This window comes from Hyla sarda, chromosome 4 (genome assembly GCF_029499605.1).
Source record: "Hyla sarda isolate aHylSar1 chromosome 4, aHylSar1.hap1, whole genome shotgun sequence".
In the NCBI taxonomy this organism is placed as follows: domain Eukaryota; kingdom Metazoa; phylum Chordata; class Amphibia; order Anura; family Hylidae; genus Hyla; species Hyla sarda.
Window position 1 is genome coordinate 321,178,914 of NC_079192.1, and position 20,603 is coordinate 321,199,516.

General features: G+C 41.2%; 1 protein-coding gene across 1 annotated transcript in view; it reads right to left on the bottom strand.

The window, feature by feature from the left end:
• Positions 1-271: 271 nt before the first annotated feature.
• NDFIP1 (Nedd4 family interacting protein 1) overlaps positions 272-20,603 on the bottom strand; it is a 44,555-nt gene continuing 24,223 nt past the window's right edge. The window contains exons 2-8 of the mRNA XM_056574917.1: positions 18,222-18,309; positions 14,952-15,082; positions 10,067-10,154; positions 9,107-9,231; positions 6,607-6,673; positions 5,161-5,266; positions 272-973 (exon numbers count right to left, since the gene is read on the bottom strand). Of these exons, the coding sequence (XP_056430892.1) occupies positions 5,163-5,266; positions 6,607-6,673; positions 9,107-9,231; positions 10,067-10,154; positions 14,952-15,082; positions 18,222-18,309 (603 nt within the window). The 3' untranslated portion in view covers positions 272-973; positions 5,161-5,162. The remainder of the gene's footprint in view (positions 974-5,160; positions 5,267-6,606; positions 6,674-9,106; positions 9,232-10,066; positions 10,155-14,951; positions 15,083-18,221; positions 18,310-20,603) is intronic.

Sequence of the window (20,603 nt, forward strand, 5' to 3'; positions counted from 1 at the left end):
TGAGCCTGCCACTCTCAATAGTCAATAAGAATGAAGTCTTTCAACATAATGTCGGACATGACAAATAGCAAATTGTATGGCTGCTCCCCCATGAACAATGGTTTAGTCCATAGTACTCAAATGACCGGTTTCAATTTCAAGTGAATACCCACATAGAGATCTACATATACAAGAAATAGCAGTTCATTCATTCAAAACATCCATTATTTGTAAAAGCTAGTCTAGTAGAATCTTAAGATTGTGCTGTAAAAGTAAGAAGTACATGAAGAAGTATAGGTCAATGTCTAAAGCCTTTATACTTTTTTTTTTTTTTTCCCCAATACAATACAATACAATACACGAAAACATCTGTACGGCAGTCAAATGAAGAATATGGAAAAACCAGATAAAGCGAGACTGCCCTCTGCTGGCAGAAGGAGTGCAGGTGGATGTTGTCTGTGTATTACAAACAATATACAATGAAACCTCTCCAAAAGGACACCTCTTTGAGAAGATATCTCCCTTATCCAGACCAGATTTGGTGTAACAGAATGTCAGTCGACCATATATGCATAGTGGCCTTTTCCTCTGAGAAGACCACCCCCACAGAAGACCACTTTTCAATGCAATTTTGTGTGGTCTTCTTAAAGAGGTTTCACTGCATAAGGCTTTATTAGTACTTCACAACTTGATAGCAATAGCTATGATTTATACTGTAGCCACTAATGATTCCAGAAGAATAACAACAAAATTCTGCAAGAACTAGTCAAAGTTTACACCTAGAAACAAACAAAAGGAAATGCTTATTTTCTCCTTCCTCTTCGGCAGTAACTTTGCCGACGGATGTTGTTTCATTATTTTACAGGACTTTTTTTTCATTTCTTTATAAAGTAGATTTCTTTTCACTCTTCGGTGTTTGAAGCTACGAGTCTCTTCCTGCAGGTGCCATTGTCGTCCGTCAGAATGTATAGGCAGGAAGGCAGAGACGAAAACACTGCAATGAAAAACGGATATGGAAAGTCACACCAGTAACAGTGTCTACTTCCCTTATGGAGGGCAAATACACTGTATGCGTCATCTGGTGTAATGGTGAACATTGGGGGACAACATTAGAGCACACAATGTTCAGGCTAACTCACATTTACTTTAACACAAAGCTGAAAAGGTTAATGCACATGTTGTGCTTTTTATGTTGTCAACATGTTAAACAAGGGAAGTGTTTTAATAAGGAACTAAACACAAGAATAAGGGGGTAGAGGTTGATGAACATCAGGATGAAGATCAGTAGCAAAAAAAAAATAAAAAAGAACGTATACTTACCTGTCCCTACCCTACAGCCAACTCTCTGGGTGCCCAGTCCTCTCGGCTACTTTCTGTTTTTCTGGCGACGTGCTGTCCCCACAGGACAATTACTAGCTGCAGAGGTGTCCCCCCCTCAGTCAGTGAGTGGGCAGTTCCTGCATGGATGGCAGGTCCTCCACAACCTGAAAGTAGCTAAGAGAACTAGGCACCCAGAACGTTTTCGGCAGAGGATTGGGACAAGTGAGTATAAGGTTGTTTTTTTTATTTAACCCCACCCCCAATCACATATAGCCTTGTATGTTTTCCCAACCCAGTCCAAAGAACCCCAACACGTCATAAGATGGGAGTTTTCTATGCAGAAATTACAAAAGCCAAATACTGATTAAAGGAAAATGACGAAATACACTGTGCAATATAAAAAGGGGGTTCCCACCTTCTTTTCTATCTTCTTGTATTAGATTTTCAGCAATGTAGAATGTATAGCTTTTGCTAATTTAGAGAACATTGGGGGAACAAAGTAACATACTAAAATTAAAGCATTTACTATGTCATAGACTGCAAATAAAAAGGGCCAGCTATGTTATGGAAATCTGGAGGCCTGGAACCATAAAACCATAACCCAACTTGGGAAAGGGATGCGGTAAGGCACAGATGGGGGAAGAGACAGAAGAGTTATCTAGGCAAATACTTTTGACTAGATTAGTAATAACTCATAAAGATAAAAGTGTCAGAGGTTTGCCAGGGACACCAGATTTGTAGAAATTTTTTAGGGTTCATTCACACTACGGAATCTGGACTCGAAGATATTTCAGACAAAGATTACATCTGTAACAGGCGCTGGTAAAACGAGCTGGCGCTAGGACCGCTCAGAAATACGCTGTCTCAATAGAAGGCGATGTACGGTATTTCAGAACGGATTCTGCTAATAGAATGAACATGGCCTGGGATCCGGAATTTCTGTGGAGGAGTGTCCGCCACAAAAATTCTGTAGTGTGAATGGTACAGAAGAATCCCACTGAAAACAATGGAATTAGGGTAGTTTAGGAGTGTAATTGTTCATAGCCAACGAGATCTCAGAGTATCTTCCCTCCCACAATGTAGGAGGTTATGTATTTTGCCCAATTTCTGCCCAATTCTTCCAATTTGTCCAATTTCTGATTCTGATATCTGCTGTATCTAAAGCTCTTCTATAGAGATGCATGGAAGAAGCGTGTCGGACACCGATTCATTGGGATTGCCTGGGTGCTGGGTAGGAGATTGTGTTTAATACAAAGCATCATATAAGTGCATTTTCACATATGGCAGATTTACTCCAGAAATTTCTGCAACTGCAAATCAGTTCCATTCACTTAAATAGAAATATCCCAGATGAATGGAACAGCTGCAGAAATTTCTGCAGCATTTGAATTCACCCTAACAGACCTGCCGCACTTGAGAAGATAAAATAAATAAATGAAGTTTTAAAGGGTACCTTTCATCAAAAAAACTTTTGATATATTATAGATTAATGTATGCAGAATAACTTTCCAATAGCATGTTATTAAAAAATATGCTTCTTTCTATTTAATTTTCCACTTTGAAAAAATTACCACTAGGGGTCTCCCTACCAGTCCTTTTTTTTTTTATAGATTTCAGACTCATGCTGGAGTCCTAAATCTCAGACTGCAGCAAGGACACAGACAAACTCAGCACTGCTCCCTGCCAGGGAGTTTGTCTGTGTCCCGGCTGCAGTCTGAGATTTATGACTCCAGCATGAGTCTGAAATCTATTAAAAAAAAAAAGGACTGGTAGGGAGACCCCTAGTGGTAATTTTTTCAAAGTGGAAAATTAAATAGAAAGAAGCATATTTTTTTAATAACATGCTATTGGACATTAATCTATAATATATCAAAAGTTTATTTGCTGAAAGGTACCATTTAAATGGACTCCCCAACATGCTGACAGTGGTACCTAACCAGGTAGATTTGGACTTTCCCAAATATTTTTGATAATATGCGATGGGACCATAAATTACAGTTAAACGTTTTACACCCGTTTTCATGTGGAATCTGTACTTCTTATCACCTGCATTCATCACACTGTTCTAAATGAACCACAACCTTATAGTGGTTCGCAGTTTATTTAGATTGCAATGTATGCCATGATCCATAGACTGATGTATGAACAGAAAACTGCAATACACCAGCAGATCTGACTATGGTGTGGGAAAACAAGACTGGCCTGTACAAAGCTATTACCCTTAGCCCCACTGAACACTTCAGAGATGAATTTGAACACTATTTGCAAGCCAGATCTTTATGCCCAACATCAGTATCTGACCTCACAAATGCTTTATTGGCTATATGAGCACAAATTTCAATCCACAATCTTGTAGGGAGATGTCCCGGAAAAGTGGGAACAGTTCTAGCCAAAAAAGGGATCTAATTCTATGGTTTTGAGATTGGATGTCTGGCAAGTTCATATCGATGTGATAGTCCGGTGCCCACATACATGTGCCATATAGTGTATATCGGAAGAAAGTGAAGGAGTTCCCAACAAAAATCTATTTCTAAACATTAAAGGGCCGCTCCAGGGAGGTTAAGAAAAATAAAAATGCCCCAAAGCCACCACAATACCTGTTCTGTGTCCCCTGTAGTTATCCATGTGATTTTACCAGCTCCTGTGGCCGCTGTTGTCTCCTGAATATTCTTTTTTTCTTGCTTGCAGCACAGACTACAACTCCCAGCACTCAGTGCAGTTCTGTGTAATGGCTGCCAGCCTATTGCTTTTGCTATCTGTGTGCATGCTGTGTTGTTGTAACACACTGTACATCCTCCCACCCCCAGCAATAAATCATGAATCTCTGAATGGCAGCAGTCAGTGATAAGATCTACAAAAGGAAGAGAACAGCACTCTGCTGAGGAAACTTCTCTGCTGGCAAAATCCTTACACAGGGAGGGAAGGGGGGGAAGGAAGGTGTGGCTGTGAAGTGACAGCTGAAAGAGGGAAACTGCTCTATATAGCTAATGAATGATATTTAGACAATACATAGGTTGGTGAGAGGGAAAGGATGGGCTTTAGTTCCCCGGAGTACCCCTTTAAATCTTACATTTCAGTTAAACCAGGGGAGACATATTTTGAGTTGGAAATATAAAAACTTATTGCAGTTACAGCAGATACACACAGGGAACGTTTTTGATATGATGGCTGCCAGAGCATGCTGGAAGTTGTAGTTTTGAGATCAGGTAAACCTTTTTATTCAATATTTTTTCATTGAAGTATTTTTATATTTTGTCATCACAAGGTAGACAATGATAACAATAGTAGAACATAGTCATAGTTCAAAGAGTAATCGGTTATCTGGCCCTATCCTGTCTGCTAGTAGGGCTTTATATCCTAACCCTGTTGCCACAGTGTTCTATAACAGGGCGCTGTCCCAGAGATTTGCCCTTTCGAATGGCACCAGGAAAGCAGGTGAACATTTTGAGCACTGGAGCACACTGAATGCATTGCCACGTTTACAGAAACATCTTTAGCTTCAGTAGATCGGTATCAATACTACCCAACTGGTATTAAGATACCAGATCATTCCACAATTAGGCTGGATGGACACCAAAGTTTACCAGGTGCTCAGGAGGTTTTTGTTCTCCGTTCTCTTCTCTGCCAATTCTACAGACTATTGAAATTCCCAAGTGTTCACTGGCATAAGAGTTATAAAAACCATGCCGGCTGGCACCAACATACATTACAGGATCAAGATCACACCTCCCACATTTCTTGCTTATTTTTGGTGTCTAATATAAACAAACATCGGACCCTCTTGACCAGCAGTTTATCCATATCTCATTTCATTCTAAGAACCACAAGTATAGCCAGCCCAATACCATTTTGATATCTTACCTTTAATAAATAAAGAGAACCCTGGTCCTGGGAAGAGTGGAAAAGTTTTCTGGCATCTTCCGAACTTTTGCATAATTAATGAAGCCTCTAAGAAACAAGAGGAATCCTGGAAAAAATATTGGATGTATATGATATGACATTCTGTGCAGCATAAATGATCTACCAAACAAACACTGTGAAGAGATATGTATTGTTTAAGGGTCCTCAGCTATTTTATCCCATATAATAATATTAGAGTGATCAATGAATCATAGACTGAAGCATCTTATTACTAGATCACTAGTAGAGATGTAGTAGAGTAGAAGAGTACTAGTAGAGATCTTTCCTTTCTACTTCTTCCCACTTCAAGAAAGCTTGTCACATGCTAGTGGAACTGTGTGCCAGGCTAAGAAAGCTGCCCTGAAAAATGACAGCAATAATATAGACTACAATGGCTTTGTAAGCCAAAGACGGTAGGTGTGGACAAATGCACACCTCAAGAATACAAGGATCATCAAAAATAATTCCACGAATATATATTGCAATCTCTTTTGAGGCACATTATTAAAAAACATAACAGATCAGGGTCCTGTGCAAAGGCCCATATGTGGCCTCATCAGCTTCATAGGAAGCCGTGACAACCTGAATGTCAGGGGATTTATTATTTGTGATAATATCATTTTCCCTCCATTTTTCTAAAAAGTTGCAGAAGAATTCCACCTTTTCTCCACATCCCTACACTGACTTGAAAATCCAAAACTAGAGAGCAAGGTCCAAATGGGAAAAACAGGCTCACAAACATAAGTGAATGTGCCTAAAAAGGTAAATGGCAAACCACAATTAAGGGGGAAAAGTGCTACATTTCACCCTATACATTTTTTGAGTACATTTTTTTATGTGACCTATGTTTTTTAATGGTGCACTGGCAATCTTGACCATCTTTCCAGGTGTTATAGAGATTCCTTTATTTTACATGATAGAGGTGGTGCCCCTTTTTGGAAAGTTGTGTGGAGTTTTTGGTACAGAAAGAAAAGGGTTTCTTCATAAGTTTTTCTTGTAATCCATTTCCAAAAACTTCTGCACACAACACTTTGAGGGTAAAATATCAATGCTTACCCAGAAAACTGACATATGAAACACTTCAGAAAATGGAGGTTTGCACAAAAAAATTTGACTATTTTACGCTAGAAAACTGATGCACAGTTTAGCAGGAAAAGTCAGGGTTTTGCAATGCGTTTGCAGGTGAAGAATGTTCTTTCAACTTGGCTGCATGACATGAATGAAAACACCTACACTATTTTATCAAAGGAAAAGGCTAAAACAAGAGCAAAGTAGTGGTGCAAATGATGACAGCTCAATGTAGACATAAAAGGAAATTCAAATAGTTGGACAGCTGGGCCTGCGTGTTCACTTCTTACTAAAATTCTGCTTTCTAAAAAAGAAAAATACAACAGGACTTGTACTTACCCAATACCAGGAACACCCACCAGAGCCAGTACTGTCCATCAAAATATCCAGGAAAGTAGGTAGAAAACTGTTTAGAGAAATATAAAAGCAGTTTTTTTTTTAATGAAGAAAAGCTGATCTTGCTTATATATGGAAATCTGCTCCTAATGACAAATACAATGGCACAGGCTATGCCTTTCTAGTCTTGTTATCTACATCTTGCCCAGCAGAGGTCAGACCTGACTGTCATACCAAGTCAACATTACAGAGGAAAGAGAAAATATACACAGTAGAGAGTAGGAAAATATGGGGCACAAAATCTAAAATGCAACATACAAATAAGGATTTTTTGTGTGGTTAATAATAATTACTGAGTGGTCTTCCCAAAGACAGACAATCGTTCAAAATACAATAATACACTTCTAACTTTTATCTGTAAAGCTGGTGATCAATGACTGGTCTGCATCTTGTAATTATTATCTAATGTATATGATGTGCCGTAAGCTTTAGGTGGCCATACACATACCGTATTTATCGAGGTATACCACGCACCGGCCTATAACACGCACCCTCCTTTTACCAAGGATATTTGGGTAAAAAAAAGTTTTTGGTAAAATGGGGGTGCTTGTGTGTGCATGTGTATACCCCGATACACCCCCAGGAAAGGCAGGGGGAGAGAGGCCGTCACTGCCCACTTCTCTCCCCCTGCCTTTCCTGGGGTCTAGAGCCCTGCTGCCGCTTCTCTCCCCCTGGCTATCGGCACCGCTGCCCCCCCATCCCTGGTTTTATGATTACCTGTTGCCGGGGTCAGGTCCGCGCTGCTTCTGGCTCCGGTCCGCGGTACCTCTGGCTCCGGTGTGGCGTCTATGTGTCGTTGCTATGCGCTGCGCTATGCAATGACTAGTGACGTCGCGTCACTCGTCATTGCGCCTCGCAGTGCATAGCAATGACGCCACACCGGAGCCAGAAGCAGCTGTTTAGCCAATAAAAGGCAAGTGTAAAAGGCCCTCAATGAGACTCACTTTCTGATCATTTTACCTCATTTGCATAAAGCTAAATTCTATCTGCCATTTTAACCTCTTCAGGATGTGGGGCGCAGGCATACGCCCGAGTCCTTAAGGACGCAGGGCGTATGCATACGCCCGTGGGAATTCCAGTCCCCGCCGCTAGCCGGTTGGGGACCGGACCGGGATGCCTGCTGAAATCATTCGGCAGGCATCCTGGCACATGGCCGAGGGGGGTCCTGAGACCCCCCCCCCCCCATGTTGGCGATCGCAGAAAATCGCATGTCAATTCAGACATGCGATTTTCTGCTATTCCGGGCTGATCGGGTCTCTGGTGACCCGATCACCCGGAAGATAGGGATGATCGGAGTTGTCAGTGACAGCCTCGATCATCCTAAGGGATAGGAGCGAGGTCGCAGTGCTGCGATCTCCTCCTATCCCCTGCCATTGGTCAGAACTGAATTCTGACCAATGGCAGCGCAGGACAGTGGGTTGCCATGGCAACCCCCCACTTCTGCCCACCTCTGGATGTCGGGCAGAACGGGGGAGAAGATGCGATGGGGCCCAGCGATCATCAGCGGAGATCACGGTGCAGGTAGGGAAGCGATGTTGGGGGGGGGGGGGGGGAGGAAGGGGTCAGTAAGCGATATTTACAGCTGCCCTTCCTAGTGGGTGCCAAACTGCAAAGGCTGTCTGGGCATGCTGGGAGTTGTAGTTTTGCAACATCTGGAGGGTCACAGTTTGGAGACCACTGTTACAGTGGTGCCCAAATGGTAGCCCTCTAGATGTTGCCAAACTACAACTCTCAGCATGCCTAGACTGCCCAGGCATGCTGGGAGTTGTAGTTCTGTAACATCTGTCCCTTCAGATTTAGCAATTTTCATGACATTTTTGAAAATTGCTGCTCTACTTTGAACCCCTCTAATTTTTTCAAAAAAGTACAAATATGTCCATTTTATGATGCCAACATAAAGTAGACATATTGTATTTGTGAATAAAAATAAAATTTATTTGGAATATACATTTTCCTTTCAAGCAGAGAGCTTCAAAGTTAGAAATATGCAAAATTTTCATGAAAGTTTGGGATTTTTCACCAAAAAAGGATGCAAGTAACGACGAAAATTTACCACCAAAATAAAGTAGAATATGTCACGAAAAAACTCTCTCAGAATCAGAATATTCGGTAAAAGTGTTTTAGAGTTATTAATGCGTAAAGTGACGGTGGTCAGAATTGTGAAAAGGGGCTCAGTCCTTAAGGTAAAAAAGGGCTGCGTCCTTAAGGGGTTAAATACCCGGACTCCACCTATGAGCAGTCACCAGCTGAATGCTTCACAAGAGTAATTTTACTGTCCTTTGGATGTGTCACCAGGACTCTCATCATTAAACTCCACATGACTGAAGAGTAGATACGAGTATTCTCCGTACAGTAGGTTATACATACTAATGTTGTGCCTCATCTCGTATGACTCCTCTAGACCATTCGATAAGATCAGGAAATACTACTCGATAAGACTTACTCGGACAATTAAGATCCATTTAATCAAGGAGAGTCCAAATCCAGAAATGGCCCCATATCTTCCAGCTGCTGAAGTAGTCAGGCAGAATGAGAGGAAGAAACCAATCCAGTTAAACAGGAATGCCACTGTGAAAGGGAAATATACACTTGTTACATTAGATTTAAAGATAAACTATGCATTACCTTCACTACTATCTTTTTTTTTATTATTATTAAAAATCATCTTTACGTTCTATGCTTAAAGGGGGTTGTCCAGGATTTGAAAAAAAAAAAAAAAAAGGATTTTTTTTGTTTTTGTATACAGAAAACACCATAGTCTTGTATCATAAATTAGTTCAATTCAAAGGGTCTGAATACTTATGTCAGGCAAGATTTTAGTTTTTCCTTAGCAAACATTTCTAATTTTCTGTCTTCACTTTGTCATTATGAGACATGGGGGGAGATTCATCTAGACCTGTGCTGAGAAAAAGTTGGCCAGTTGCCCATCGCAACCAATCACATTGCTACTTTTATTTTTCAGAGGTCTTTTTAAAAATGAAAAAGTGATGTGAATTGTTGCTATGGCCAACTGGTCAGCTTTTCCTCTGCACAGGTTTTGATTAATTTGTTTTTGCGTTGAACGGCATCAAAACGGGTCAAAGCACAACGGACTGTTGCTAGGACATGTCAAAAGTTTTTCCAAATGACAGCGGCCAATTAAGCATTTTGGGCAAAAGTGAAAAGGGTACTTCAGTCACCCGTGCACAGCTACGTACTAGCCATCATGCCCCCTCCCATAGACATGAATGGGGGAGGCGTGACATCACGCTTCCATGTTCCGGGATCAGACCTCTTGTCTGCTATCCTTCGGATAGGAGATAAGATGTTTAGCACCAGAGTACCCCTTTAAATGAAAGTATAGGTACACTTCAAAGTAAAGACATATGCAAGGAAGTGGTATGTGACACATCAATATACTTACTAAAAAACGTGAGCATAAAAATTCCATCGTTTCCTATCCTGAGCTGGTCTGCATCATCAAAATCATCCCTCGCCACAAAATCGTCATCCTGCCACATATAAAAAGTCACTTATTACAGTACAATGGTAATCAAATAAAACCCGACTTCTGACTAATGAGAGATAAATACGAAAAAAAAAATATATATTTTTTTTTTAGAACTTTGATATTGCTGGCCCATCCTTACAATAGGCTATTGATAGGTACATTTGGGGTGCAACTTCTGAAACCCCATAAATTAGCTGACTGAAGTGTCCACAGCACACTTACAAGCACCATGTCCCCTTCATTGTTTACAAGAAAAGCTCCACACACTCGGTAGCAGCTGTGCATGGCACAACTGTATGGGCAGACCAGCCCAATTTAGTTGTGAAACCGGTAAACCATAAAAAATTGTATGACTAGTCAGCACCGTATATAGCCTCTTCAGTCACCTGATCAATGATGTTGTCTGAAGTCAACTTGCTAGGCATGTAAGACATATTTATCTTTCTTAGGGCTCGTTCACACGGGCGGATCCACAGCATATTTTACGCTGCAGATCTGCCGACGATGGACCCCTAAGGTGTGCCTCCAGATGTGCCTGCTTGGAGTGGCAATTCACCGCTACAACCAGACACACTGCTGCGATGTGCGATGCGCATGAGCGGTATACTCACACATTTTGCGGCCGCTCCCCCTGCTTTCTGAGCTAGGCCGAGAGCAGCCACGATGTGCGCGAGTATACTCTGCATGTGCGCTGCAACTCGCACATGCCAGTGTGTCTGCTCGTAGCGCCGGATTGCAGCTCTGAGCAGGCACATCCGAGTCACATTGTAAGGGTCCATTGTCAGCGGATCCGCAGCGTGTGAACGAGCCCTTAAAGTATATTTACACGTACAGCATACTACGCATATCTTATGCACAGGATTTGAAGTTGCAGATTTGACGCTGTCTTCAGTTTACATTGAACTCTGCAGCTTCAGATCCTGCGCATCAAATATGGGTAGGGTCACAGGTGTTGTGTTTTGCTTTGTATTTTTCAGCCCATTAAAGTCAATAAGTAGCAAAACGAGGTGCTTATTTTGCTTCCCATTGAGTAGAAAAATACACAGCAACAAATATACAGCAAAATAAGGCACCAGTGATGCTACCATTAAAAGGAATTTTCTGCACATACAAAATGATTTAAAATAGCGTGAGAGTACTAATAAAATAAAACAGAACCTATACTCACCTGCCCCAGTACTCCACAGCGGCTGTTCTGATACCACAAGCCATTAGAACAGCAGCTTCAGGGGATTTACTCCCTTATACCGGAGGCAAGACCGTCTTCTAGACCCTACTGTTACTGCTAAAACATCATTGTTTTCCATGTTACTGACTGGAGATGAGCGAACTTACAGTAAATTCGATTCGTCACGAACTTCTCGGCTCGGCAGTTGCTGATTTATCCTGCGTAAATTAGTTCAGCCTTCAGGTGCTCCGGTGGGGCTGGAAAAGGTGGATATAGTCCTAGGAAAGAGTCTCCTAGGACTGTATCCACCTTTTCCAGCCCTCCGGAGCACCTGAAAGCTGAACTCATTTATGTAGGAAAAGTCATCAACGAGCCGAGAAGTTCGTGACGAATCGAATTTATTGTAAGTTCGCTCATCTCTATTACGGACCTTCGATATATTACTCCTATCGATTCATATTTATCAAGCTAAGTAAGGCTATTTTATATTTCTAAACCTTCTTCAAGTCTTTTTTACAGCCATATTGATGAGGACTACATACAGCAGTGTTTCCCAACCAGTGTGCCTCCAGCTGTTGTAAAACTACAACACCTAGCATGCACGGACAGCCTTTGGCTGTCCAGGCATGCTTGGAGTTGTAGTTTTACAACAGCTGAAGGGAAACACTGATATAGAGGATTTCTGCTTGCTGGTAACTGTACAAGATCTCTATTGAGTTCTATGTATGTCACTTAATTTGTCACATGAAAAATAAATAGATATTGATATCACCATTACCAATAAATGAAATATTGTGCCCTACTAAGGGTTATTAAACCACCACATCTGAAGTCTAAAGGCCTCTGAAATATCTACAGCTAAACATAAAGCAGTAAGGAATAAAGGGGGCAAAAAGCCAAAGAAAAAGGTTCTAGGTACAGACAGAAGCACTCGCCATACCTCCAGAGATACAGGAAAGAAATCATCAAGAGTATCCAATCTTTCTCTGAGCTGAGCGTGCATATAAGACATTAAGGAAAAAAAGAGGGCGACAAATGTTCAACATGCAATGGAGGCTTCAGAGGCTGTACTACTTACTGCTGGCCTTTCAAGTAGGTGCGTTATATAGATATACACAAAATTATTACAGAAGTGTCCGATATTCAGAACAGAAATGCTCTACACTGGGGTTCAATAGCAGCTTAGGCCCCTTTCACACTATAAAATTCATCAGTTTAAAAGATCCGTTCAATGTCCCATTATAAAAATCCTTAAAATCGGCCGTTATACGGCCGTTACAAAATCCCATTATAGTCTATGGGATTTTTACATTATCCGTTTTAACCCATCATTGCACGTTATTAATAACGGACGTTATTTTGTGATGGGAAAAAGAACGGAAGAAATAGTGCATGCACTATTTCTCTCGTCACAAAATACGTCTGTTATTAATAACGGGCTATAACGGGTTAAAACGGATAATGTAAAAATCCCATAGACTACAATGTGATTTTGTAACGGCCCTCTAACGGACGATTTTAAGTTTTTTTTTAACAGAACATTGAACAGATTTTTAAAACGGATTCATTTTATAGTGTGAAAAGGGCGTTATTTTTGAGTTTTTTCCCCCAAAAAAGTAAGACTAGGTTCACACTGCAGAATCTCTGACCAGAAAGTTTCTGCCCATAGATTCAGAGTCCTGCCAGCGCTGACTGAATCAGTCAGCGCTAGGACCATGCGGAAAGTGCAGTTTTTTTCCGTTTCCGTTCACAAATTCCGAAGTGTGAAATTGTGAACGGAAACCCATTCACTACACTATATATTTTAGCAAGCGGAATTTCTGCCTGCAATTTCAAATTGGCATTGCAGGCGGAAATTCCGTAGTGTGAGCCTAGCCTAAGGGTGCATATTCCCCCCTGTCGGATCCAGCAGGAGAATTTAAAAACCACTGCTGCCATATTCCCGCTGGACCTGCCTTGCACCCTATTTCAGATTGTGACTCCAGTCAGCTCGCTTTTGAACTGGATCAGTATATGTTGCCGGACTGAAAAGCGTGGTCTGATGCGGTTTTAGTACGGCATCAAAAACTGATACGGTTAAAAACGGAGGCACCCTCTTACTCAGTTGGGCACACTGACATGAATGAGTTGTGGCGAGGGTCCGGCGGGGATATAGCTGGAAGCATTTTTAAATTCTCCCGCTGGATCCAGCTGCCGTATTTCAAAATCGTGGTTTGAATGCACCCTAATAGTTTAAAGCAGACTATTTTCTTATTTTTTTATTTACCAATTAGTACATTTTTTTTCAAAATTTGCACCCTGTAGCCAATGTTTGCGACAATGATGAGGCAGGCATTGGAATTTTAAACAAGACTCCAGTTATGGGGTACATTAAAAAAAAATAGCTATTCAAAATGCTAGTAGTTTAACACGTGGTAAGGTGTAAGTAAGAACAATGAGAAAAAAGGAAACACAGTTTGTCTCTTCTTTGGGGATTAGTGCAACTTTAGTGGATAAAACTGGTTCCTAAGAGAAAGTGGCGCACTATATATTCATTCCGAAGATGTAAGAACCCATTGGGGCGAGTTGATTCTTGGTCAGCTTAGACCAAAAACGCAAAGTGTGAACTGCCGGGGGGAAAAAACGGTACAGAGAGGAAATGTTTAATGCCATTGCAATTCACTGTGCACGTAATACAAGACTAAAAGACACAGAGACAGTGATTAAAAACTTCATTACTTGTAGGAATACCTATGTGATCTAGGTCATCTCTTGGGTTTTGTTACAATGGGAAAACAATAATACCCATGTGCAAGACATTCAGTGAGCGCTTGTGATCTCTCTAAACCAGTGTTTGCCAACCAGTGTGCCACCAGCTGCTGCAAAACTACAACTACAAAAGTTTTGCAACAGCTGAAGTCACACTGGTGGGAAACAGAGCTCTAAACTAATAGAACTTATGAATAATGTGTATCCTAAAGATTTTAATGGAATAAAGCTTGTGGGACTCCAATGTGTTAAAATATTGTTAGCAGGTGATGATCACATAAAGTATATTTATTTATTCCCTTTTTATTAGTTATATTGTTTGTTTGTATATTATGAATAAAGTTGTATCTAAGGAGGAAGGATTAATGAGCCACAAGAGGTGTTAACATATGCGCAAAACAGCCGTTGCTCACATCTTTATCCTGTGAACTATGGATCAATAAAAACAGGTATTGAAGTTCCCAATGGTGAGTGCAGCTACTATTTTTTTTTACCTTCTATGGATGGACCTAGTTTTTTCTTTGTTAATCCTTCAGATGCGATAGGACCCTAAGCTTATAGATAGGCTCCCTTTTGTTGTTACTGGCGTTTTGTAAACATCCAGGTTATTTTTAAATTTTTCTGTCAAAAGGGGGAGCTTGCTGGGATTTGTAGTGCTACCACCATTAAGAATACATTGTCCAAGACATATTTACACTGTATCTTTATGGTTAAAGAAACAAACAAAAGAAACAGTGCTCCACTACAGAACACTGTGCAGCTGTTCTTCTATAATATTAATGCTGTAAATACCCAATAATAATTATATAGAGAAAAATTATTCATTGTATTCAAACCTGCAGGAACTAAGGGAAAAGACAAAGAACAGACAAGAAGACTTACTCTTCCGGGAACCAGCGGTATCGTGGCTTCTACCTTAGTCCTCTCTGCTTCATCATAACTAGGGAGTGATGTAGCCACATTGTATGATGGTGGTTTTGGAAATCCCGGCTCATCTTTGTAGTCAAAAAATGCTGAAATAAAAGGAAATAGAACACATTCTGGTAAAGAAAAAGAAAAACGCCACAAAGAATACAGATTTTTGCTGTCAGTCATTTTTATTGAAACAAAGTCAGAACAGAATACTAATAGGTTTTTACAATAAGGACATGAGAATGGTGACGAACAGCTTTGCAAATGGTTATGAAACCGGATCAAACAGAGGTTAGGGGTTTCAGCCATTTGTAGTCTTGTAAAACTGACCTGTTTTCTTTATTCTGTGGGTCAGGGTGATTGCAGCGATACCCAATTTATAACGTTTTTGTAATGTTTTACTAGGGGTGTGAATCGGCAAGAATTTGGCGATACGATATGTATCGCGATACACGTATGACGATACGATATATCGCGATTCTGTCTCAAAAACAATGTCTTTTACACTTTTATTAAAACTTTTTATTTATTTATTTTTTATACACTTTATTAGACTTTTAGGAGGAATCATTATATTCCTCAGACAGATGAATAGAGTTCTATTGAACTCCATTGATCTGCGATCCATTGATAGAGCCTGGTCCAGCCAGGCTTTATCAATGACAGAGCCACAGGACAGCAGGAAGCAGAGGTAAGCCCTCCGGCTACCTCCACAGTGGATCGCCCGCCCGCGATCGCGCTGCGGTAGGGGGGGCACCAGGGAGCATTCACAGATCCCTTTAGCCGCCTCTGTCAGCTTTGACAGTGGCGATCTAAAGGGTTAATAGACAGCCGCGGCGATCGCCGCATGCTGGCTATTAGCAGCGGCCCCGGCTACTGAAAACAGCCGGGGGCTGCAGAGTATGGAGCGGGCAGGAGTCCGGAGCCCACTCCATACAGACTGCTGAGCGCCGCATGCTGGATATTAGCGGCGGTGATGCATCAGCGGCCCCCGGCTACTGAAATCAGCCGGGGGCCGCAGAGTACGAGGTGGGCACGAGTCTGGAGCCATACACCCAGAGCGACGCCGCGTCAGATCCGGCCCTGCTTGCCCGAGCCGGAAAAAATCACCTTCCCGGCGCCCGGAACAGCATGTCCCGGCGTCAGGAGATACAAATCCCACATCCCTAAAAGGATAGATTCAAAAATATTGCCAAATGAAAAATCGATTTTTTCTTACATCCCTATGTTTTACTATTAATAAAAATTAAGAAAAATAATTATATATATATATATATATATATATATATATATATATATATATATCTTTCAAATGCTTTGCATTGCCATGTTCTAACCTTTAGAACTTTTTTAGTTTTTCCATCTATAAATGTTGCATGGAGGCTTGATTTATGTGCAGTGATCTGTAATTTTTGTGTGTACCATTTTGGAATGCTATATTTTTTTCTCATTTAGGCATTATGTCATCAATTAGTTTTGTTTTAAAGGTGTATTTCAGTGAAAATATCTGTTGCTACTCTATTGTCCCCATTGTAAAATCTCAGCAAACTTACTTAGTTTTCACCTGCACTATACAGACAACACAGCAGAATGAAAAGAAAACTTAAAGGACAAGTCTCACAGTAAACAATTGTTCAGCTTTTAGTGCAGAAGGTAAAGTTATACAGGTTTGTAAATCACTTCCATTACCAATGCTGCTTAGAAACAAGCTTCATCTGCATTCTTCTGTCTGACAGGAAATTCAGCTGTTCCAGGTTTTCATGACTTTCGACCCCCTATTCAGGCTGTTATCAGCAGCATCCCGGGGCCGTGACGTGACAATTACCCAGAAAACCCCTGTGCTGCAGAGAGTTGCCTGAGCTCGGCCTTAGCCCCTCCCATCTGATGAATATTCACACTGTCCTCCCTCTGTTCTGCAGTGATTGGCTGAGCAGCACTGCCTATATGCCGGCTGATTCAGATCATAGCAGAGTCAGCAAACAGGCTGATTCTCTCCCCTCTCCTTGCTAATGTTTTTACACTGAGAACGGAGGAGAGGTGGGAGGGGAGGGAGCTGTCACACTGAGCACTGGGAGAGAGGAGTGCAGGGCAGAGAAGGGGGGGAGGTTATTGGGCCACTGTAAAGCTGTTTCATTGAGAGGAGGAGGGGGAGGGAGTGATTTTACAGTGTAAAACTGCAGCTTCCACTCCAGGGTCCCTCTCTCTGAGCACTGAGATTACATTTTGTTTCCTCGTGGCCACCCTGCTGTATAGGGCTATGATTGGAGCTCAGTGTTATGTGGGAGTGACTAACATAAGTTAGGGGAGGTAACAAGCCCCCATAACCAGGAAGTAACTGGAATTTATGAGCTGAATAGCCGGTGAATGGGGGGCGGAAAAAAAATCACAAACATGCCAGAGAGGTGGTAGGTGAATATACTATGGAATGGCTAGGTATCTTTTTTTTCTTTGCTGCATGGGATATCTTCTTTAAATGGCAGAGGTTAAAAATCTTATTAAACCCGCAGTGGTGAAATGTTCAGTTAAATCCATAGATAAAACTGACACGGTTATCTGATTTCTCGTAGAGTCAGATAAAATCACCAACACATGACTAGACTGAGTACAACTGTGCTTTTACCAACACTTATGTTAAAGTGGTACTCCGGTGAAAAAACATTTTTTTAGATCAACTGGTGCCAGAAAGTTAAAGAGATTTGTAAATGACTTCTATTAAAAAATCTATACCCTTCCAGTACTTTTTAGCAGCTGTATGCTACAGTGGAAATTCTTTTTGATTTTCTTTTTTGTCTTGTCCACAGTGCTCTGTGCTGACACCTCTGTCAGTGTCAGGAACTGTCTAGAGCAGCATAGGTTTGCAATGGGGATTTTCTCCTGCTCTGGACAGTTCCTGATACGAGCATCAGGTGTCAGCAAAGAGCACTGTAGACAAGACAAAAAAGAAATTCAAAAAGAATTTCCTCTGTAGCATACAGCTGCTAATAAGTACTGGAAGTGTAAAGATTTTTTTAATAGAAGTCATTTACAAATCTGTTTAACTTTCTGGCACCAGTTGAAAAAAATAAAAATAAAAAAAAGTTTTCCACCAAAGTACCCCTTTAACGCTTCCCGGTTTGTAGTCTATGTAACAGGAATTAAGGGGTTTAATGTTATTCATTTAACTTACCTTGATTTTTTTTTTTTTTTATCTTTTAACACATTTTTATAAGTCACTATATTAGAATAATAAAAATAATTTACCTGCATTCTCTCCAGCAATGCTGCTGTATGGAGGGGGGGCATCTGATGCCAGCTGGGGACTTTCTACAGGTTCTTCTTCATTCTGTAACTGTAATAAAAAACCCCAGTAAGGATTAACAAGGCCAGACACCACATTTCAATCACACCATAGTGCGCCAGTATTGTGGGCACAAATCAACACCCTGACCAGACATCAAGAGCCATTTGAACTTAAAGGAATATTCGGATCTGGGCCAATTCTGGAATATACACAACATTTGTCATAAATAAGATAAAGGCAGGTCCCAGAGGTCAAACCTTCATCTATCAGATCTGTTAAAAGTGGTCAGATGCAGTATTCCAAAGGGTGACATTTAACCATTAGCAGGTAGGCCCTAAAATACACTTGGTCCTGAACACCCATTGTAGCTCATGTCTAAGGCTGGGTTCACATCACGTTTTTCAACTACGGTTCCCGCATACGTTTTCATTAGTGAAAACGTATGGAACGGTATTGAAAACGGTATACATAGGCGAAGCATTGCAAACCGTATGCACCCTGATGCATACGGTTGCGTACGGTTTGCTTGCAATACGGCTTTTAACAGTACTCCAAATCGTGTTGAACCACGGTTTTGACTCCAGTTTAAAAACCGTATTGCAACCGCATACCTTTTTTTAAATTTTTTTATTTTTTTTTTAACATGGACGTCAATGGGAAACGCACATGTATACGGTTCCATACATGAAACCGTATGCGTTTTTTCTTTGCACCTGCCCATTTTGCATCCTAAAGTCCCCACCCAAGACCCCTCCCATTAAAAATGGACAGAATTTTCAAAAACGTATGTTTTTTTTAAAATAAAAACGGACGGAACTGTATGCACTTTTAAAAACAGTATACTGTTTAAAAATGCATACGGTTCACTTTTTCCCATACTGTTCCATCCGTTTTTCTCCATACGGTTTTTGATAGAAAACGAATGCAGGAACCGTAGTTGAAAAACGTGATGTGAACCCAGCCTAACTGATCAGTTTGAAAATGTTCCTACATTTATACTAGGAAATGACAGATTCTTATAAAAGCTGAACTAGTGATTGATGCAATAATTCCATCTACCCTATCTGTATTTTATTTTTCAAATCTAGACATCTTATGCGCCAGAAATCCTATTATTGCATTACTTTTGTTGCACTTATGATTGCTTTCTATGCTGGCTGTAAAAGCATGCAGGACATCAATAAGGCTCAGTTCATTCTGCGTCAAAGGAGCTTTCAGTGCAGATGAGGTCATATTTTTTCCCATTATAAGAAAGTGGGGTCCATCAGGTGTCACTGGTTTCCCTTGTGTGACGGGGAGAGCGATGTTACTTCTCCAGACTGTGAACCGAACGCAAGCGTTTACTGTAAATAAGTGCTTTCTCTATGGTGTGGCTACCTGTAATGTGCCGACCACTGGCCAGTGGAGTACCCCTTTAATAGCCCTGTGTACAGCAGTGGTCTTCAACCTTCAGACCTCCAGATGTTGCAAAACTACAACTCCCAGCATGCCCGGACAGCCAACGGCTGTCCGGGCATGCTGGGAGTTGTAGTTTTGCAACATCTGGAGGTCCACAGGTTGAAGACCACTGGTGTACACAGGGCTGTGGAGTCCGAGTCGAGGAGCCGGACAAAATTTTGGGTACCTGGAGTCGGCAAACAATGCACCGACTCCGAATAAATTTAGATTGGAATAAAAAAAAAAAAAGCAAGTTTAAATGTCCCAATTCCCCAAAAGTTATAATTAATGACTTCTCTACTGTAAGAATAAAGACCAATGCATGCAGTGCCTCATGTAATCACAAAACAAGCATGTGAAGAAGCATGCTTTTCATGTGCTTCACTATATGGCACGCAACGCACAATTAGGAGCGGCAATACTTATACTTTCCATAGTGTTGTGTTCTGCTGTTACAGGGAACCCATGGGTAACCTAGCCTCTCACTGATAAGGGGTTAAGTAAATATGTTTTTTGAAGGACTAGAGATACTTGTATAAGTGAAGGGAATGGAGGGTCAATAGTTCAAGACTGAAGCTGTAAACCATTGGAAAAAGGCTATAAAAACTTGTAAACTCAATTGTTAGCTTAAAAGGGGTACTCCACCCCTAGACATCTTATCCCCTATTCAAAAGATAGGGGATAAGATGTCAGATCGCCGGGGTCCCTGGGGATCTCCGCTGCAGCACTGCGCTTTCATTACTACACAGAGCGAGTTCACTCTGTGCGTAATGACGGGCGATACAGGGGCTGAAGCATAGTTACGTCACGGCTCCGCCCCTCGTGATGTCACGGCCAGCCCCCTCAATACAAGTCTATGGGAGGGGGCGCAGCGGTCGTCACGCCCCCTGCCATAGACTTGCATT